Below are 24,106 nucleotides of genomic sequence, written 5' to 3'. Positions count from 1 at the left end.
TAGTTAAAATAAGATTGTCATTTCACAGCATGCATGGTCTGTATTTAAATAAGATTGACATTTATCAGCATGAATGTACTGGCGGAAATTCCCTTCCATAGGCATACACATGTACAGGAAAATGTTATCATTTTACCTGTAAATGCATTCTTCATTTGCTCCGTTGCATAATTGCATGAACATAAATTGAACGACTTTATGGTTAAGTTTTTATTAGGATTGCGAACGTTGTTTCATATGACATTTACACGTAACAGTATCATGTAAAAAATAAACCTTGAAGGTTAGGATTGAGTTCATCCAGCGCAAAACCTATAACAAAAAAGTCTGCAAATTTTAAAATTAAAAACGGTTCGCATATAAATATACTTTTTTTAATGTTAACATATTGCATCACTTTTTTATTCAATTTCAATAATGATTATGATTATGCAGGAACACATAAACATAGATGGTCACTTCTTTTACAAATTCATGGTTCAACTGTTTTGGAATTAACAACTCCTAATATCCTAATATCACTAGATGTTCTTTCGCATGATTAAGTATGGATGCAGAGTGTGCCGTACTGATCTAGGCGTGCATATTACGGATTAGTAAGTTAAATAAACATAAAAAACTTTGGTGCATTTGATAATTTATAAAAGACGCCGGATTATTTTTAACGAAATCGAGTTATTCTTGATATAATTCACAATAAACATGTGAAACATTATAATTAGAAACGTAGTCACATTCATTTTTTATACTATGTTCCGAAATGTTTTAAGAAACAAGTCCGAGGTTAGACTTGTAAATCTACAACGTCAATACAAATATATAGCAAATTGCAACAGTATGATCATGGGCCGCAGAAAGCTGCTTTTTCTTTTCGATCATGAGTTTTTAGCATAAACAAATTTAACCAGCAATAAGTTCGCCGTGGCGTAATTGATAAGGTGTCCGCCTAGCGAGGTCACGGGTTCGATCCCCACTCGGGGAGCGTTCTCTCGATTTTCCCCAAGGACAACAAGAACCGGTTTTAGGCCCAGGAAACGGACTCGAGAGCGTTTCTATAAGCCTTAGACTTTCGATGCAATCGAACGATAATAAATAGGTTTCTAATAACCAGTATGAGGAATTGTTCGAAGTGTCCTGAAACGCGGAACCTGGCGTTTTCAATTCGATTATAATCTCTTTGCTTGAGAAAAGTTATTAAGCCCATTGAAATATTGAATTACATGCGTGTCTAAACAACATTGTTATGTGTCCTACAAACGAATTAAACATCAACAACAAAGTAGTAACCATTAAAACTAAATGCTAGCCATATTGCTGCGATAACATCACACATGTATTATATAGTCAAATAATATTGACACACAAAGTACTTATACTGTTCAACACGAATATGTCATTGACAATCCTGACCAATAAGGTGCAATAAAGATGGCACGCGATGACATCTTATTAATATGATGCGTTTACATTGTACAAGCACTCTTATACAGAAAATATATTAAATTAATTTAACAAACGCCTGTGTAGTATATTTGATGCAAATCGTGAAATCAAGTACAAAATAACATGCTTTAAGTTGTGTCGTTCAAACAACGTATGACTCGAATGCCGGCCATGTCAGCCTGCTATTGGTATCAATCAACTAGGCACGTCATTGTAGACAGTTGCGGTGTGATTAATTTATAATGATGTAAAAACTATATTTGTCTAAGTATTTGTAACCTAGTGTGAAAGGCATTTGCGTCTTAAACGTCCGTGTATATTCAATACGGGTTATCATTTAGTACTGTAATCAAGCATCACGATTATACCGCAACAGGGACAAAGTGTGTGTGTTACAAAACCATCATAAAAGCACGTCCTCAAATGTAAGGCATAGGACGATTACCAAATATTGCGTGTTAAACAAGCAAACATGCCGGTGCATATCCATGTTAATTGTAATAAATTATTTTGTTGTTACGTTCATTGCTATTTCGTCTGGTAACGTAAATTCGACAATGACTAGGCAAGATAACAGTAAAACTATATAAGTAGTTTTTAGCCCATGTAGAAGGATTATAGAGTAAGCAAACGTTTGAAGATCGAGTCATGACTTATCATCTCATTAATGGTTTGTTTAAAAACTTATAAACATGATAAGTAACAATATGAATAAATGCAATATATAAGGAATATTTGGAATAAATAGTTGTAAAATGTAGTTTAAGATTTGTTTCGAACGTCATATATGATATATAACATTTAAACATTGAATGCATGTACGCTATTTCTGTAATTGCTATTGCGAAAATATAGATCTTCCAGAATTCATTGAGCTAATACAAATGTATAGTGTGCTTGATTTACGTATCACTTTCAGGTTTCGTCTGCGTGATCGTTTTAACATGCTGTCCTTCTTCAGGTAAATGCATTTGGAATGAATAGTTATTGTTTTTCAATGAGTTCAGTTCATTCTTTTGCTTTGTAAATAACTGCGTCATTCGGAAAATGATATTAAATCCGTTTCAGGTTTTCTGCTGGACACGACCCCTACATATTGTAAGTTCTGCAAATAATTGTGAAGAGTATGTTGTCTGAATAGCAAGTATAGACACGACCCCTACATATGGTAAGTTCTGCAAATAATTGTGAAGAGTATGTTGTCTGAATAGCAAGTATGGACACGACCCCTACATTTGGTAAGTTCTGCAAATAATTGAGAAGATTATGTTGTCTGAATAGCAAGGATGGACAAGACCCCTACATTTGGTAAGTTCTGCAAATAATTGTGAAGAGTATGTTGTCTGAATAGCAAGTATAGACATGACCTCTACATATTGTAAGTTCTGCAAATAATTGAGAAGAGTATGTTGTCTAAATAGCAAGTATGGACACGACCCCAACATATTGTAAGTTCTGCAAATAATTGTGAAGATTTTGTTGTCTGAATAGAAAGTATAGACATGACCTCTACATTTGGTAAGTTCTGCAAATAATTGTGAAGAGTATGGTGTCTGAATAGCAAGTATAGACACGACCCCAATATATGGTAAGTTCTGCAAATAATTGTGAAGAGTATGTTGTCTGAATAGCAAGTATGGACACGACCCCAATATATGGTAATTTCTCAAATAATTGTGAAGATTATGTTGTCTGAATAGCAAGTATAGACATGACCTCTACATATGGTAAGTTCTCAAATAATTGTGAAGAGTATGTTGTCTGAATAGCAAGTATAGACATGACCCCAACATATTGTAAGTTCTCAAATAATTGTGAAGATTATGTTGTCTGAATAGCAAGTATAGACATGACCCCAACATATGGTAAGTTCTCAAATAATTGTGAAGAGTATGTTGTCTGAATAGCAAGTATAGACATGACCCCAACATATGGTAAGTTCTCAAATAATTGTGAAGAGTATGTTGTCGGAATAGCAAGTATAGACATGACCCCAACATATGGTAAGTTCTCAAATAATTGTGAAGAGTATGTTGTCTGAATAGCAAGTATAGACATGACCCCAACATATGGTAAGTTCTCAAATAATTGTGAAGATTATGTTGTCTGAATAGCAAGTATAGACACGACCCCTACATATGGTAAGTTCTGCAAATAATTGTGAAGAGTATGTTGTCTGAATAGCAAGTATAGACACGACCCCTACATATGGTAAGTTCTCAAATAATTGTGAAGAGTATGTTGTCTGAATAGCAAGTATAGACATGACCCCAACATATGGTAAGTTCTCAAATAATTGTGAAGAGTATGTTGTCTGAATAGCAAGTATAGACATGACCCCTACATATGGTAAGTTCTCAAATAATTGTGAAGAGTATGTTGTCTGAATAGCAAGTATGCAACATGTTTATGTTTTATTTTTAATCATAGATTTTAAATGAAATTATCGTATCATACGAAACAATGAAAACTGTTAAATATTTAGTAAAACCTATATATCATACTTGTATACACTTGCAATTGCTAAGATTGCTGTGATTATTATTAACCCAATGTTTAATCATGTAAAGCATGCGTTGACCACCTGCAGAATTGTGATGAAGTCAATTCGACGTTCGGGGTCTGCAAAGACCAACATAATGCACACCAAGCTTGTCGAAAATTCTGTGGATTATGTGGCGTAGGTACGTATCCTAATTCGCATAGGCAATTTTGTAGAAAGTCGTTTTATAACGACTGATATGTTTGAAATGTTTGAAAAATGATTTTGTTTAAGAATTATAGGATCTCTTTTATGCAGGTCACAATGAAGTCTACTATTTCATTGAAAACTGTACGTCTTATTGATAAGAAAGCAATAGGTGTTTAAAACGCACTGAGTCTTGTATTTATATCGACTTAAGTCGTTAATTGAACTAAATTCACAGACATCGTGTTGACATCTTTTTATTCAACCTTACGTGATGCATTGTTCTACAGAATACGATAGATGTAAATCAAAGCTGCACTTCTCGGCATCATGTAACACGACAATGTGTCAGTGGTAATACTAGCCTTATATAATGCACAATGGCACATACATATATTGCTTTCCATAGTCAACGGTGAGTGGTCAATATGGAGCGCTTTTGGGATCTGTGACGTCACATGTGGCAACGGAACAATGACTAGGACCAGACAGTGTAACAACCCAAAACCTTTAAATGGAGGAGAGGATTGTCAGGGTCCTTCACAAAACAATGGGCAATGCATTCTCAACAGATGTCCAAGTAAGGCGAATCTTATGGTCGTTTGATGAGTCAATACGACATACACAACAACTTCACAAAGACTATTTGATGAAATGCATGCATTTGTTTAAGACTTACCATTCATTTAACATCTTAGTTTGTGTCCAAATGAAATGAATCACATTGTACACACTTCATTTAATAATCAAATCTGAAGCTTTTGGTGCAACTAATTGAATGATAAAAGAGTTATGTAATATATAGCCCATGGTGCTTGGAGCGCGTGGAATGGATGGGGGTCGTGCAGTGTCACGTGCGGAACGGGTCTGAGGAGACGTGACCGAGCTTGCGATAATCCATGGCCTTCATGGGGCGGAAACCCTTGCTTTGGAGACAACATAAACTACGAGATATGCTCAATGCCCGTTTGTGCAAGTAAATAACATTGTGTTTTCCAAAAGGTAGTTTAAAGTAAGCGCATATTCTAATTATTTTGCATCTAAGTCATGGCGGACGCTTTAGTGAACTAAATATATGAAGCCATACTTTAAACTTTGTTCGATTGGGATATACCGATCAACTCTCCCTTATTTAGCTGGCACAAATTTGTATTAAAGTCCGTACTTGTTTGTTTTTTCGCACACGAATGTACTATAAGCAGCTGTTTTACTTTGTAATGATCTTGCGGTTTTCCTCGATTAATTTTGAACAAGCGAGTAAAATGTATTTCGCTGCCTCTGTAATATATAAAAATTAAACGGAAGCATTATGTCTTCTTAAGCCACTTTAATGTTAAATCTTTACTTGTATGCAAATAAATTATTTAAATTCACGGTGTATGTATCGTTTTCCTTGACAAACACATAGTCATTTTTAGGCAACTATTTATGTCAACATGATTTGGAACTTAAAAACGGCGTGAAGTTTACCATGCGCCGCGCAGAATAGATATAATGTCCGGTGTGCAGGTTATTCCAAGCGAACATTTTTTAAGGATGGCCTCACAGTTATACTTATCTACTCTTTCCGCTAGTAGCACTCTTTAATGTCATTATATCTATAACATAATACATGTTTTAATATTTTTAAATATAAATAATAGAAACAAATCCGAGGAAGATAAATATATATATGTAAACATAAAATAAACATACAATGGGTGTAAGCAACTTTAATTTAAAGGATATTAAGAATCAAATAAACTAGTTACCAAATTAACCAACTGACATAGAAAATTATTGTATTTTATAGCCAAGAGCTTCTGTTTATCACTCAATATATAAACCCATATGTTCAAAAAGTAAAACCCGACTGATGTCCTTATCTTACTTTTTCCTAAACTAAGTCTGCATGTTGCTTTTTTAATAAAACGGTGCATTGTAATACGTTACGAGAGTAGTCCGCATTTGCTTGATAACATTTTACCATCGAACGAAATGTATTGATAACAAGAATAAGGACGATTTATAACAATTAATATAAATTGTATGTTATCAATTGGAAATGTCATTTGTTTCTATGTCTTTCTAGAAGTAGTAGTCTTACATGACATGGCAATTAAGTAAACATAATCATTATATAAGTCAATTTTATTTTAATGTTGTTTTGTTAGCTTGGACGGATTGGGGATCCTGGAGCTCTTGTTCAGACACCTGTGGTTATGGCCTCAGGGAGCGGTATAGGAACTGCAGTGGAACGACTGACATGCAGAATTTCTGTGTTGGGTCTGATGTCCAAAATGTGATGTGCAAAACATCATGTAATGAAAACAGATGTAAGTATATTCAAACACAGAATGATCCAACAATGTTATGCTCGAATCCATAGTTCATGTTGTCAAGTACTCATTACCGATTATTAAGTTAGTGGTAATTATTTAAAACATGTTACGTACACTTATAAACATTATTTAGAAAGTTCCCAAGTAAAACAAACCTTCTATTATCTCGTATATTTTTATTTTTAACAGCATTTATTATATAAAAGGCAGTTTCTGCAATCAGATTTTTTAACCGCACATTGATGTCAGAGATGAGAGACGGTGCTAAGTTTACCATGCATCGCGCAGAATCTGAATTATGTCTCTTTGTTGTTTTGGTTGTGTAACAGGACTGCGTTTATCCTATTACACGTATTCTAGATAGTGGGAAGTCACATGCAATGTCAATTTTATAGACGTTGTTTCCGCTAAGACTTAAAATATTCAACCTTATAGGCATGGAATTAAATCAAGAACAGGTATTCGAGTTAATAAAATCAACAATACATTTTTTTAAGTATTTAGGATCACAGTGCCTGAGCAAGACTGTTAAATTTTAAACGTATCCCTTTAACTCACGATTTAACGTGTCTTTCATTGTAAAATTGCACGCGCTTATGGAATCAAAATTAAACGAAGCTATACAAGCGCAAAGACACTTATTACCGATTCTGTAGCAGTGATGAATAGAGAACTTCATTGATCATAGCTGAAATGAAATAAAAAATGCACTCCTGAAAGCTTTGTAGTCTTTTTTCTATATCTACATTGGAATATAAATAAAGTTCTTAAGACCCGTCTAATGTTGTTAGTATGTTCGAAGCATAGTTAAGCCTGGTCAATGCTTTTTTCCACTAGTTGCTCTTTCCGGATTTATTTTTAATCATATTTGCGGATACATGAATATTTTACTCATCTTTGCACATACATTGATTAACACACAGTCTTTACGCTCACTTTAATTGTTTTACCGTTCTATGTCATTCAATAGCTTATTTTGTGGTTCTTTAAATAACATGCCAGTACAAATTGGTTAATGAAAATGCTGTAAAATATCTTCCCCAAATTATTTTTGAAGCAAATATCGGAACATATTACGTGTTTGTGTATTCTCGTAAACAGTGTTTCCTTAAGATATATAATTAAACACACAACTAGAACTATGGGAATTGAAATACATAGAGGATAATTGTTGGATTCAGTTATGTCGTGATCATAGAAAATATATATTTTCACTCGTGGCTGTGCCATTCGTGAAAATATTATTTTCTATGATCACTCGTGAATTAAAATCGATATTCCACCAAATCCAACACATTTTATTTTTATTTTATACTTTTTTTCATCGTTTATTTACATTGTAAACAAATTTAACTGGAGAACTTCGCTGGAACAATGACGTCATTTCGTAAAAAAATGACGTCATTTCACAGTAAAGATGAAAAATATCGATAATTTTTACTGTTATTTTTCACTGTTTGAAACAGTGATATATCAGTTTTAATTCACTGATAGTTCTCTATTAACCACATGAAAGCATAAAATACAAAGAGCTATTTCCGTAAACGCGCGCAAAAGTACGAGCCAATTACTGCCGTTATCACAACTCTGAAAACTGGTTTGTAACGTTATTCGTTTGATGAATTGTGCATACAAATTTCAATAATAATAATAAATATAGTATCAGACGTCTTCATGCAGGAATTGCATGGCTTAATAAAAGACTATTGGCACGCATTTGTCTCCTGTTAATGTTTTTACAGTATCTCTATGACTATATAGAAATGCTTATTAAGTTTTCGTAAAATCTGCTTATATTTGCAACTATTTATTCTATCAAATCAGCATACCTAAAAACAAGCGTTTTTTCTTAACGCCAAATTCAAGTTATAAATTGTTGTTTCGTTAGATCATTATTTTCGTTAGTTTTCGTTATTAATAGATAAATAGATCTAGATTTTTTAATATACTTTAATATGGATCGTATTTAACATAGATCTCATGTGTTTAAATCTATATTTATTGAGTTAAATTGTCTTAAGATAGCTTTATTTTCAAAACTAACATGATTCAAAACAAAAATTCGGTAATAGATTCCCCAACCATTTTGAGTGATTGTATTACCGAACACCTTTATAACTTCAACATTATACCTAATCGAATGCTATTTACCCTCCTAACATTCCGCAAAATTACATGTGATGTCATTGTTTAAAAAAAAATCAAATAAATATAAGCAAAAACACACAATATACTCTTATGAACATGGAGCGTCAAAATAAGATCGCCGTAAAAAAACTGACAACGAAACAGCGATATTAAATCAAAGTCATACAATTCGATAAAAACTTACTTGTGTACTCGCTGTAGAGGTCAAAGAGAAAAAAAAAGATAATAACGTCACAAAATATGACGTCATCGGCGTTATAACATTTCAAGCAGCTTGATAATAGCGATAATTGTAAATTGTTCGGTATTAGATGCACGTTCGGCATTAGATGCCACCACTCTAATATCATTCCGTTCGCGTGCACAGTACACTCTCCTCGTATGTGAACTTAAATTATATATTTCATGACTGTTTATTTTCAGATCAGCTAGTGATTCCACAGGTTCATTTCATCGCCCGAATCGGAGGTGAATTGTACCCATCGGGTGGACAGATTATCATCTTCAAAAATGCGCAAATTAACGAAGGTCAAGGTTATGACGTGGCATCTGGGAAATTTACTGTCTCCGTCCCTGGGTTGTATGCCTTCGCAGTTCAGTACTGCCTTGAGCCGCACCACTATGGTTACATTGATATTGTCAAGCAAGGCACCATTCTGCAAAGATCACTTTCTCAATGTGATGGTAGTGGATATCAGTGCAGTTCCGTGCAGGCGTTCACCAGGGCTGCTGTATCCGATCAGATCTGGGTAGTATCAGGATACGCCAGCAGCTATCTCCAGGACAATAACATCGTGTTCACATCGTTTTCTGGTGTGTTAATTAATGTGTAATATTCAAGCGGTCCATACTTTTCATCGTCCTGAAATTTATGCATGAAACGAAAATGCTGGTATTTTTTATACATAAAACGGTACTGATCTTAATGCTTAACACCATAACATACCGATATATGATACAATTCATTACAAGGACAAGGGAACAGTGTGACATTTTGACATGGGTTATGACACAATCGTAAAAAAGAAGAGCGCTAACGTTATGAATCCGCGATCAGAAAACATTCTTTTTGTTAACTTAAAAAAAGAACTTGTTTTTCGTCTAAACATTGTATCTGATATATGTTTATTCGTGTAACATACGGAACTTCCTACAAAATTCTTGCATGTCTATTAATAAATCACCAGATGTTTACATTTCGAGTTCTCACTGGTTTTTCTTTTGTTCTGATATTTATCGTTTGGAATGACATGTATTAAGCACATTTTTATTTTAAATTTATCTTTATGTTGATCCTCCTGTTAATGTTGGTGGTACTTAAACTACGTATGTATGTGGTATTTTAAGACATAGTTTAAAAATCTCCACGCAGCGTTGTCGTTTCTTGCTCTCACGAACAATTGTTTCTGGATTTTTTTGCCTTAGTATTATATTATCAAAAGTAGTATCAATTTATTTCTTTTATATTTGGAAAATAGTGTATAAGTTAAGGTTCATAACAAAACATTCGATCCAGCTATGCTGATTCCTGTCAAATCTCTGCGCGGAAATCGATAGTTTATGGTATGTTTTTCAACTCTCCATGTCGTATTTCAGTCAGAAACATGGTTCTGGTACACGACCCATTGACCCTCCATAACATCTCGTATCATAATAATTTCTAGCAGTTGCCTCAAAAATGGCTGTTCAGGATTTCAATTATGAGCTACTTTAGTTTAATATAATATTGCATTGTGCTGCATTTATTATCTTTTTTTTTAATTATTATTATTATTATTATCATTATTATTATTATTATTTTTATGATGATGATCATCATCATCATCATCATCATCCTCATCATCATCATCATCATCATCGACATCATCATCATCATCATCATCATTATTATTTTTATTATAATAATAATAATTATAATTATAATAATAATAATTATTATTATTGATCTCTCCATCTCTTGAAATGGTTAAAATATGTACTTTAAATGTAAAAGGGCTCAACAATAAAGACAATCGCATAAATATCTTCAAATGGTTAGACAAAAAAAATGTATGCCTATTACAAGAAAGTCACTTGACACACACTTTAGCACAAACCTTAAAAGATTAATAGGACGGGGACATTTATCTCAGTGGACAATACACTAATAAACAAGGCATTGCCTTTCTGATAAAAAGTAACATAGGGATCACAGTTGATAACCTTAACGAAATAATAATTGGCAGACTAGCAAGCATAGATATTAAAATACACGAAACACAAATAACATTAATCAACGTTTACGGTCCTAACATAGATGATTCCACATTTTACGAAAAATTACAATCCTTTATAATTAATAACCAAGATAAAAATATCATAATCGGTGGTGATTTCTATACTGTCCTGAACCCATTATTGGATAAAAAAAAATGGAAACCTTTATACTCATCCTTAAAATAGAAACATTTTAAATAACATAATTGAAAACTACAATATGATAGATATCTGGCGTACAGTATACCCAAACGAAAGCAAATTCACCTGGCACTCAAACACAAAATCAACAATATTTTGTAGATTAGACTATTTTTTAATATCTGAATCTCTTTGCAACATTATTGACACATGTAACATAAAACCAGGATTTATGACTGACCACTCTCTAGTTGAACTTGAACTGCAAAATATATACAACATGAAAGAGGCCCAGGATACTTTAAAATAAACAACATCATCTTATTGGATACACAATATCAAACGCCAATAAAACAGGAAATATTTAATACAGTTCAAAATAATAAAGATGCAAACCCACACACTTATGGGAAGTTATTAAAGGATAAATGCGTAACACAACAATGAAATACACATCATTTAAACAAAAAGAAACACACAAACTTGAAACTGAAACTATCAAAACCATTTAAACACTTGAAAAACAATTGCATCAAACAAATACCAATGATACCACCGACATTGAAAATGAAATTACATTAAAAAAACAAATATAAGATGGAATCTATCATACACATCTCAATGGAATAATACTAAGAGCGCGTGCACAGCATGTTGAACACAATGAAAAAAATACAAAATACTTCGCAAACATTGAAAAACGTAGAAGTGAACAAAAAACTGTACAAAATTAGTAGTCAATGGCAAAGATATAACAAACATAACTCAAATACTAGAAGAACATCGTTTATTTTTCGAAACCCTCTATTAAAAAAAATGTTGAAAATAACACCCTTTTTAAAAATACACATCACGCTTTAAACCAAGAGAAAAAAACAACAACTGTGCGACGGATTGCTTAATGAATATGAATGTGGATTAGCCTTAAAAGAAATGCAAAATAACAAAAGCCCAGGATCTGATGGCATTACAATCGAATTTTATAAAAAAATTCTGGAATGATATAAAAACACATCTAATTAATTCACTTAACTATTCATGTAACAACGAAAACTTAACTACGCTACAAAAACAAGGTATTATATCATTTATTCCAAAACCTGGAAAAAACTTAGAATCCTTATCAAACTGGCGCCCGATTAGTTTACTAAACAATGATTATAAAATTGCAACTAAACGTAAAGCAAACAGAATTTAAAAAAATATTACCATCAATCATTTCAAAATCTCAATCTGGTTTCATAAAAGGACGTTACATTGGTGAAAACGTTCGTCTTATCCAAGAATGCATAAACTTTTTCAACAATTCAAACAATCCTGGTCTAATATTCTTTGCAGACTTTGAAAAGGCATTCGATTCGCTTGATCATTCATTTATGTTCTCTTGCTTAGAAAATATGAACTTTGGTGAAAGTCTCATTCAATGGGTCAAACTATTCTATACCGATATTAACAGTATAATCATTAACAATGGCTTCTTTTCAAACAGTTTTCACATCGAACGAGGGGTTCGACAAGGATGTCCACTCTTATCATCGCTATTTATTATTTGCATCGAGTATCTATCACATCACATCCAATCAAATAAACACATAAAAGGCATATCACTAGAAACTGATGAAGATATCAAACAGTCCCTATTTGCTGACGATGCAACTTATTTTTTAAACGACAACTACGATTCTTTCCATAACCCAATAGAGTCACTAACCCTTTACGGAATGACATCGGGTCTTAAACTAAACAAAAGCAAATGTACTGTGCTACGAGTAGGTAAATTAAAACAAAGTAATGTCCTATATAAAAAAGTAATAATGTTTAATTGGACATCTGATGAAGCCACAATGTTAGGAATTACTTTCACAAATAATGAAACGGATACAGTTCTTAAAAACATACTACCTAAATTAAAGAATTTTAAAAACTGCTTAAATTCATGGCATCACCGTACACTTACACCAATCGGAGAAAACACAGTATTGAAAACGTTTGCACTTCCTAAATTAATTTATGTATTAACAGTTCTCCAAAATCCACCAAATGATGTTATTAACGATATAAAATCAGCAATATTTAATTTCATATGGGACGGTAAGCCTGATAAAATAAAACGAACTCAGTTAATTCAATCTGTAGAAAATGGAGGTATCCAATTAAAGAACATTGACTCATTCTTTAATGCAATCAAATGCAGCTGGGTTAAAAGATATCTAGATAACTAGATAATACCAATAATTGATTATATTTTAAAAAGGGATTTTCCACAGAATCCCTTTTAAAATGGCCATTTTCAAAGAAATTTCTTTAGAATAAACCCAAATTTTTCTCAGTTTTTATAAGAAAGTACAAAAAATGTTACGCTGGCAGTACAACCCTTCTTACATTCAGACAGGAAAATTGAACTAAAATGTTACACTGGCGGCACAAACTCCCAAAGGTTTATTATCACATCAAAACATAATTCAATATTATGCTGGCAGTACAACCTTCAAAATTTCATAATCACTTCCAGAGAAAATATAAACTAAAATGTTACGCTGGCGGTACAAACTCCCAAAGGTTCATTATAATATCATCATATAAATGATAAATGAACTTAAAAATGTTACACTGGCGGTTCTACCTTCCAAATGCCTTTATAAAATCAACAAATAATTCATTCTACTCAAAAATTAAACTTAAAATGTTACGCTGGCGGTACAAACTCTCCAATTTTATAATCACTTCAACAGAAAAATTTAACTGAAAACGTTTGCTTGCAGTCCAAACTCCCCAAGGTTCAGTATAACATCAACAAATAATTCAACTTAAATGTTACGCTGGCGGTACAAACACCCAAAGGTTCATTATAACATCACCAAATAAATAATTTCACTTAAAAAAAGTTGCGCTGGCGGTAGAAACTTCCAAAGGTTCATAACATCACCAAATGAGTCATTCCACTTAAAATGTTACGCTGGCGGTACAAACTCACAAATTCATAATCACTTTGACAGAAAAATAAAACTAAAATGTTACGCCGGCGGTACAAACTCCCCACGGTTCATAATCACATAGACAGATAATTCTTTAAAAATGTTACGCTGGCGGTACAAACTCACAAAGGTTCATTATAACATCACCAAATAAATCATTCCACTTTAAATGTAACGCTGGCGGTACAAACTCACAAAATTCATAATCACTTTGACAGAAAAATTAAACAAAAATGTAAAGCCGGCGGTACAAACTCCCCAAGGTTCTTAATCACATAGACAGATAATTCTTTGAAAATGTTACGCTGGCGGTACAAATTCGCAAAGGTTCATTATAACATCACCAAATAAATCATTCCACTTTAAATGTAACGCTGGCGGTACAAACTCACACAATTCATAATCACTTTGACAGAAAAATAAAAATGTTACGCCGGCGGTACAAACTCCCCAAGGTTCATAATCACATAGACAGATAATTCTTTGAAAATGTTACGCTGGCGGTACAAACTCACAAAGGTTCATTATAACATCACCAAATAAATCATTCCACTTTAAATGTTACGCTGGCGGTACAAACTCACAAAATGCATAAAAATCTGTCTATTTTAAAAATGGAATGTCCATGAATCCCAATTAAAAGGGGTGTTTTACAGGGTTTTTCTACTTAAAAAATCCATTTTTTGTGATAATTTCGACATGCTAATTTTTTTTAACAAAAAAAAATGTAACGTCAGCTTAGCAAAATTCATTACATTTTAACTCAAAGGTGAATCGCTTGCATTCCTAATGATTTCTTATTTCCAGACCAAAACTGTAAATGTTATGCCAGTGTATCAAAATTCCAAACATTTCAACTCAAAGTGAATCACTTGCATTTCGAATGATTTCTTATTTACAGACCAAAACATAAAATGTTATGCCAGCGGAACAAAATTCCAAACATTTTAAATTAAAAGTAAATTTGTTGCATTTCAAATAATTACTTATTTACAGACCCAATCTCAAATGTTAAGCCGGCATAACAAAATAAGTAATATTTCCACAGAAAGTGCATGTCTCTCAAGTTTCCTATCATTGCTTTTTACAGACCCAAATTTAAAATAATATGCCAGCTTAACAAAAATCCAAACATTTCAACTCATAAGTTAATCTCTTGTATTTCCAATAATTTCATATTCACAGACCCAAACCTAAATGCTATACAAGCGTAACAAGATTCATAACATTTCTACAGAAAGTGAATGGCTGATAAATGTCCAAACATTCCCTATTTCAGACAAAAATTTAAAATGTTATGCCGGCGTGACACAATTTTAAACATTCCAACTCATAAGCGGATCTCTTGCATTTCCAATAATTTCTTATTTACAGACCAAAATCAAATATTACGCCGGCATAACAAAATTCATAATATTTCAACTCAAAATTGTATCTCATTAACAAATATATAATCATAATACACAAAAATAGTTGTTCTTGAAGTGTAAAGCTATAAACATATGGTTGTAGTTCATGGGATTTTGTTTTATAAATTAATATTCTATTAAAAAAAAAACTTCAGAGTTTGTCTGATGTATTGAACATTAAACATCTAAAAACCAATCAAAAATGCAAATATAACATACATAATTTATCATATTCACAAAACAGCTGTACATGTGTGTCCAAATTATAATCCAGACGTGTTTCTTGCTCACATAATACCCAGGCAGCAGTAACAGTCGTGTATACAGTCACACCTAAAACACAATTATGTATTGTACATATATTCATTAACATGTGTAATTAAAGGTCTAATTGTAGTACCGCAATAGTGTCCTTTTGGTACATAAATTTTTATATACATACATTTATTTTTAAATATTATTTTGCAATTTATAACACAGTGTCAATGTGCAAAACAAACCAATCAGAATACCCAATTTCAATGTATTTTTCTTAAAATAACATTTACATAGTGAGGTTATAAGAATACTTTAAATTATTCCTGATAATGAATCAGAAACATTTGAATCATTTGAAACTTATTAAAGTTTCTTTAACTTTAGCTAAAACACACCCATACCATATGCATTTGCCAAGATAATTCTTAATAATCTATTTATGAAGTGAAAACACCAGTTGGAAACACATTTTCCCCATACACAGGTGGTAGTAGAGAAGTAGGGCCATGTTCAATGTAAACAAAATCAGCTAACAGTACTCAATTATTTTATTGCAATATATACACAATTATAGAGCTTGACCCCATGTTTATAAGAAAATAAATAATTTAATAGAATAAGATAAACACGCTTTTCTAGTTGTAAAGGTAGTAAATATGGCAATATGTCAGGTTTCTAATTTTTTTAAAGGGGCCTTTTAAAGTTTTGGTAAATTGACAGAATAAAAATGTTTCACATTCACATATTTTCATGGTAGTTGTGATATTTGACAGGAAACAGTAATACTGAACATTTAGCATGCTCTAAAATATCCATCATATGCATCTTTTGATGATTTAAAAACTTGAAAATTATAAAGCGTTGCAACGTGTAACGATTGAATGGATGGCCTATTGGTCTAAGCGATAAGACTTTTACACCAGGGGTCAATGGTTCAAGCCATGTTCAGAGTTACTTGTTTTCTTTTTTAAATTTCACTCTTGTTTTTTTGACAGGAGCTTTTTAGATCCAATTTTCACATTTATCAATATAAAGCATTTAATGACAAACTGCAATACATGCCAAAATCTGTGAAAAGGCCCCTTTATTATTAAATACAAGTCATCAACCAAGATTTTCCCAAATCATATCTAAGTCAGAACTTATGCTAATACGTACACACCTGCATGTCGTCACCTTCAATGAATTGGCCATATCTTTCTGCATTTTTATCAACTGAAAGAAAAGTAAAAACATAAGAAGCATAATCCTCTTGAATGAAATGGCTGTCTGTTGCTGATGAGTGGGGGATCAAACATCTTCCTATATTTTTCTACACACAAGATAAGTGTTATGTGAAATCAAGCAGACATTTCCATCAATTTAATTAGCATCAACATAAAATATACTCATACACTATACTAGCTGATGATATTTAACTTTTAATACAAACTGAGGACAATTATGTTTACAATTTACCACTACAAATTAAAGTTATTGAAAATGGTATAACATTGACTTTATTTATCTACTTATACAAAAAACTAAAGAGTTTTTTAGGAACATACCTTTTTGTTTCTTAGATATTGTTTGGGCCAAACATTCTTCGGGAGAATTACACTTGTTTATCTGCACCTTTAAATAAATAGTGCATAGTTCATTAAATTGTGTCATTAAACAAAACTCATGACTTAGACACTCGGTGCCAATAAACTAATTGCCCAACTCGAAACTATATTTTTTTGATCTGGTCATAGTCTTATGGTGCCATCACTATACTGGTATCGCTGCAGCGTTATTTTTAAGCACGTGTATCAGCAATTCTTACACCTTAATAATCTACTAAAGAACAAGCGCTGCTTCAAAAATTACATTTTAGTCAAAACACGCAGACAAAATATCAGCAAGCCATCAGTACACTCTATTTTTAGACTTGTCTGCTCCAGTAGTTTACATTGGATATGTTGTTTGTTCATATGGTTATGTATAACCATATAACCAACATAATGTTGTAAGTGTTTGTTCATATGGTTATGTATCTTTGAATCATTTTGCTATTTCAGTGTGTGTTTTATGGACCCCATTAGAAATTATCTTCCAGCTTAATGGGTTATCCATAGGTCATAAGCATTCATGCTCATATGAATCTACAGAAGTTACAAAACTCCCGTATAGACGATTAAATTGTTATTGTTTATATTGGGGATTTTCCGCGCATGCGCACTGACTGGTTGGCAAAAACACTGGTTACAGTAATGTAAAACATGTATATAAGACTTTTGTATAGTCAATAAAACGATAAAATAATCCGAAATAAACATCAAATCTCTTAAATAATCGCGCAAATAGATTATATTTAGTACCAATAATTTTTTATTCACAAATATATTTTCGTCTTTATAAAAAATACGAATTAGTTATTAGCATCAGAGTAAACGTGATCAGAAACCTAAATACTGAAAATCTCACAAAACAAATCAAACAAGAGCTTGTCACAGTAGTGCCAAATCCCCGCCGAAATGTGTTTGCTTGTATGACAACATTTGTTTAAGAGAGTAGAATAATATTTGTAAAAACAAATAAAGGGAGATAATTCATTATGCTCCGGACAAAAATTTATTTTGAAATTAAATAAAGGGATATAATTCAAACACTAAGGTAGATAGAGTTATGGTTCTTAGTCACTGCACTTCTCCTACTTGCCATCTGTTTAAGTTTGAAGTTTCAAGTAAATCCCTTCAGTAGATTTAGAGTTATGCTCCGGACAAAATTTTACTTTAACATATAAAAGGGGAGATAATTCAAAAACAAATTAGATAGAGTTATGGTTCTTGGTCACCGCACTTCTTCTAGTTGCCATATGTTTATATTTCAAGTTTCAAGTAAATCCCTTTAGTACATTTAGAGTTATGCTCCGGACAAAATTTACTTTAAAGTTATATAAAAGGGGAGATAATTCAAAAACTAAGGTAGATAGAGTTATGGTTCTTAGTCACTGACTTTTCCTACTTGCCATCTGTTTATATTTTAAGTTTCAAGTAAATCCCTTCAGTACATTTAGAGTTATGCTCCGGACAACAATTTACTTAAAAATAATATAAAAGGGGAGATAATACAAAAACTTAGGTAGATAGAGTTATGGTTCTTAGTCACTGCACTTCTCCTAGTTGCCATCTGTTTATATTTCAAGTTTCAAGTAAATCCCTTCAGTACATTGAGAGTTATGCTCCGGACAAAAATGTACTTTAAAATTATATAAAAGGGGAGATAAATCAAAAACTAAGGTAGATATAGTTGTGATTCTTGGTCATTGCACTTCTCCTAGTTGCCATCTGTTTATATTTCAAGTTTCAAGTAAATCTCTTCAGTAGATTTAGAGTTATGCTCTGGACAAAACTTTACTTTAAAATAATATAAAAGGGGAGATAATTCAAAAACTAAGGTAGATAGAGTTAAGGTTCTTGGTCACTGCACTTTTCCTAGTTGCCATCTGTTTATATTTCAAGTTTCAAGTAAATCCCTTAAGTAGATTTAGAGTTATGCTCCGGACAAAAATTTAATTTAAAATGATATAAAAAGAGAGATAATTCAAAAAGTAAGGTAAATAGAGTTATGGTTCTTGGTCACTGCGCTTCTCCTAGTTGCCATCTGTTTATAGTCTAAGTTTAAAATAAATCCATTGATTAGATTTGGAGTTATGCTCCGGACAAAGTTTCAGCCGGACGGACAGAGGGACGGACAAGACCAATTACTATATATCCCCCGGAAAAAAATTTCGGCGGGGATAATAAATAAGCCGTCATCTTTGTTATAGTAAGACTTTTATAAATAATATTTCAAAAATAATGAAACATATATATTTATTTGATCACAATTATAAGTGGTGTGGATATTGTTATTGTTCATCAGCGATCGAATGTGTAAGAGGTGCATTAAACCAATTATAAAACAAAACCCTAAAAAAGCGGAATACATAACATTTGTTAAATTTTATCATTTTCTTTTCCATTGAATGAATTTTCATTTCGTTTCCATTGAATAACGATATTGATTATTTTTAGCATACACATGGTAAAAAAAAACCTGCATATTGTGCAAATTGAACTGTCTTTGCATGTATATTGATTTTTTTTAACTAAGTGATAAGGAGTGATACATGTAACAATCAAGCATTTAATGATAAATAACACTATATATTTAATTAATTTTACGCATGTAGTTTTGATTGCTTGCTTTCATGATGGTGTTTCGTGCACTGCTGTAACTTACAATGTTTACACGTAATTGCCGATTTTATAAAAAAAAATGCTGGTAATCGTTCAATACATTAATTTTGTAGTAGTAAAATTGCTCAAAATTTCAAATTTATAGTTATTAAACAATGTATATTATGATTAAACTGGCTAATATATATATATACACTTAATCCTGCTAATCCATTTCGAACTAATATCTTCATTTTTTTTTTAAATATGTTAACATATTTTATTAAAGCAACTGTAACATATTTTGGCTTTGAAATTTGGCTTAAATGACTGCTAAATATGCCAAGAGATGACATGGAGGTATAATAAATTGTGTTTAATTACCATAAAATCATCTGCCACATGTGGTTTATGCAACACCCCAAGTATAGGTCCCTGGTTTTATGACACCATGTTTACTTTGTAACTGTCTGCACAGTATCCGATCATTACGAGATAATCATGCAATTAAACACCGGGTTTAAAATGATGAAACAAACAGTGTCAAAATTGATGTGAACAATTAAATAAAAACAATTACATTTATGGAGTGAATTTATTTAATGTGTACCATGGTAAGTTTTTACAGACATCATGTATTAAGGTTCAAATCAGAACTAGGTTGCGTACATAAAATCGATCTATTTGTTGTTGTGTTCATCCTTAATTGTATTCTTTCATTAAATTAAGTTAATTCTTAAAGAATTTACATTTTTCTGAGATTTTTTTAATCTAAAATGATGTGCTAGGCAGAAAGATCTTTGTGGTAACCAAATACAGAGCTTGTAGATTGTGTTCTACTCCCAAGTTTTTTTTTAGTAAAAACAAATAATAACAATATAATCTTTCCTAAAATGCATTTCCTTGCATGCTAATGTTTTATTTAGATATAATTTATAAAATTATATTTGATACAGTGCATGATTATAAATAAACTCGATGATTATGTTCACCATCTCTATATGCGATTATATGAAGTCCATCTCTTTTTGCCAACCAGTGGGCGGAGTCTAAACTTTGCAGGTGCGCGTGACGTCACTCGTTTACTCGTCTATTGTTAAAAATATGCATACAGCAACAGCGTTTTATTTGATGCTCTTATATAATAAATATATATTGGAGTTTTAAATCACCTAGGGCCACAACAAATTGATGATGTGTTCTACGGATTTTAGCCAACCAGAAATTGAGCGAGCGAGCGAAATAAAAATAAATTTATTTTTATTCCATTTTTTTAATCAGAGGCGAGCCAAAAGCGAAAAATATAAAAAAAACAAATATTGTTTATAAAAATTGATACTATATGTTAAGCAGGGATCATATTTTCCCGCAACATCAATCGCACCGGATATAAATTGGGAAAAAGTATCCGAAAAATGTATGTCCGAAATCATGACAAATTACGTTAAAATATATACCATTGATTTTGCCATTCATGAAGGTGGGATAATAAATGTACAAGTAAAATTCCCTCAGGCATTTTTTTAAACGGAACGAGTTTTCTCAGCTGGTTTTATCATTTGCTATTTCATTGTTGTTTCGTGTGCTGTTTTATCAGACTTTTTCATCGATGGCAATATTTAATCTGTGTTAGTCTATACCGATGTTTTAAATTGTTGTCGACTCCATAATAGCATACAAACATGCACTGAACCAAACAAATGTCTGTGCGTAGGTTAGCTACTGACAATAACGAACCAAATAATAAAGAAATAATTCGTGTACATTATAGTTTGTTGTCAAATAACCCACGGCTGATAGTTTAGATGCGTAGGGATTTAATCGCGATAGCGAAACATTTGAAACCACGCATTGAATTTTCCGGTCGTGAGTTATTCAACAACAAAGTATGAAGAACACAAATTATTATCGATTCTTACAAGGTTTTACTAAAGATTAATACAATGCATAATATTTTTCTTGTGAACTATTTTATGTGAAGTTCCGCCCATAAAATAACTTTCGGCTGTTCTGTCGATCAGATCCGCGACTTTCATTCATAATTATATTATAATTCTACCGTATTATTACGCTGGTGGAAAATGTATCGGCATGTTTTGTTTTGTTTAGTTACAGCGCTAGCTTTTAGACGCGTCTTTTCCGATGCGTCTTAAATCCGCTGTTCACAAGTTTTTGATTCTTGTCACACGTGCAATAAACCGGTCCTGACCGGTTTAGAGAATGCAGCGAATGGTTTATCATACATAATCGAGATAAGAATGTCATTAGGGTATGTTAGCATGTACACGGTGTAATCGATTTCATGACATGGGAATTTTAGCAAACAGAATCGGACCGACTGTTTGGGATTTTCAATCGGTCTTTCATAACCCCAATCGGTCTAGGACCGACAAAACCGAAAAAAATAGGATCCCTGATGTTAACATAGCACATATATTGCTCTAATTTGAGTGCAAAAAGACTAGTATACATTCTAGTATAATGACTAGTACTATTATATATATTTATAACAATAGCAGTACAACAATAAGAGGGAATAATTTTTTAGTCAAATCAATTTAAACAAGCAAATTTGTTGAATTGATATCCCCCGCAAATATACTTCTGGACACAAAAGTTTTCTGGACGGATGTACAACGCCAACGTGCATCATCCTCTTATCCATATATATACCGTACTCATACCAAGTTTCAATGACATCCGTCAAAGCAACCACTTCCAAGATATGGCTCCGGACACACACAAAAAAATCATTTTTTCAAGATACAAAGGGCCATAACTCCGTTATTATCCAATGGTGTACTATGCCATTTGGCGTGCATCATCCTCTTATCCATATATATATGGAAGCTGTCTGAAGCTCAATAAGGCTGTCTGAAGCTCAATAACAAAGCCAATATGAATTCAACTAATTTTGACAATTTTATTAATTAATCTTTAATATTATTCAGCAAGAAAAGCTTAAATTTAACTTTCGAATTACAGGTTTTTGCTATTAAATTAAGTATGAAGTTTTGAAAAATAGCAAAATTTCTGTTCCATACAACTTTGTCCCTGTTTATATCTCATGCAAAATGCTTTGAAAATGTTATGTAACTCAAAATACCTTTTGGGACGATTGAACTTTACCGGTACGTATAAAAGAATTGAAAAGCGTATAATTTTATCGTTGTTAAGTGCGCAACAACTAACGCAACACCGAATAATCCTTTTTTATCCCATATATTTCTTTAGTATCGGGGGCTACCGCCCCTAAACCCCCGCTTTGTCGATAGTGATTAACAACTTTGCATTGGTAAAGTTCAATCTAGCCTACCTTTTAAAAGATATGTCGTTTATTTAAAATGAAAATTGAATGTTGTTGCAAGAGGAAATAAGTGTTCCATGCATCAAATTTCAGAATAAGTATTATTTCATTAATATTGTAATATGAAGGCGATACTACTGATGAACATAGAAAAATAGCATATAAACTTAGAATATGACGAAATATGCTTTCTAGACATGACATGATGCAGGAAGTTGACAGGAACGCAATTTGACAGGTCGCGAAATTATGCAAAATTTACCTGAATGACATTCCAGTAACACTAGATCCACTACCGTTGTTTTAAATACAACTCAGAAAGACAATAAGGATTGAAAACTTACTTATTGCCATTAGGAATTGCATTTGTAATGTGTCAATTATTTCAAATTAGTTTTGCTTTTCGCGCTTCATTGTAGCTTAAAAAGTTTTTATTTATGGACGCTCAAGTAAAAAACCTTACTGTTTTGGTTACACTGCACTATTCTTATTGTCGAAAAAGGGAGCTGAAAATATTAGGCGCTGAGTACTTTAAGTATCTTTTTAAGGGTTAAACTTTTGAACCAAAACTAAGCATACAACTTCAAAATGGCATCCACAATTGTCGAAATTTTAGATTCTCATATGAGGCCAAGTTTTTCCTGGTTTCTGATTGACTGAATCTCGTATTTGCCGACCTTTTTGAAAGTTTTTTCTGTATTTGCCGTGTTTTTTTTGTATTGGCCGCCTTTTTCTTGTATAAGGCGAGTTTCGAGCTTTTTTGGCGAACAAATTAAACACATTCTCGTAAGTTTTTTTTTTTTTTTTTTTTATTCAATATCATACATACAATGTAAACATGTATATGATCATACAACATAGTGATTGTACAAAGCAATAAAGTTCAGACATGTTATACAAGATATGCTTATATATTTATTTATTTTTGAGAGAAAGGAAAAGAACAACAGAGGAATAGTTATGAAAAATGATGAG

General features: G+C 32.2%; 1 protein-coding gene and 2 long non-coding RNA genes across 3 annotated transcripts in view; 1 reads left to right on the top strand and 2 right to left on the bottom strand.

Annotated features, from left to right (window-relative positions):
* LOC127848811 (A disintegrin and metalloproteinase with thrombospondin motifs adt-1-like) overlaps positions 1-24,106 on the top strand; it is a 410,245-nt gene that overhangs the window by 62,523 nt on the left and 323,616 nt on the right. Inside the window, exon 8 of the mRNA XM_052381447.1 lies at positions 6,286-6,447. Coding sequence (XP_052237407.1) covers positions 6,286-6,447 — 162 coding nt within the window. The remainder of the gene's footprint in view (positions 1-6,285; positions 6,448-24,106) is intronic.
* The window catches only part of LOC127848818 (uncharacterized), a 267,995-nt gene that overhangs the window by 45,220 nt on the left and 198,669 nt on the right, over positions 1-24,106 (bottom strand). The window lies entirely within an intron of this gene.
* LOC127848819 (uncharacterized) lies at positions 15,305-17,256 on the bottom strand. The gene is made up of 3 exons (XR_008034785.1): positions 17,188-17,256; positions 16,803-16,855; positions 15,305-15,715 (listed from the first exon to the last, which is right to left on the bottom strand). It is a non-coding gene; the product is annotated as an uncharacterized LOC127848819 (long non-coding RNA).

Source organism: Dreissena polymorpha, chromosome 10 (genome assembly GCF_020536995.1).
Source record: "Dreissena polymorpha isolate Duluth1 chromosome 10, UMN_Dpol_1.0, whole genome shotgun sequence".
NCBI classification, from domain to species: Eukaryota; Metazoa; Mollusca; class Bivalvia; order Myida; family Dreissenidae; genus Dreissena; species Dreissena polymorpha.
Note: the sequence above shows the minus strand (reverse complement) of the source record. Positions and strands in the feature narration are given on the sequence as shown.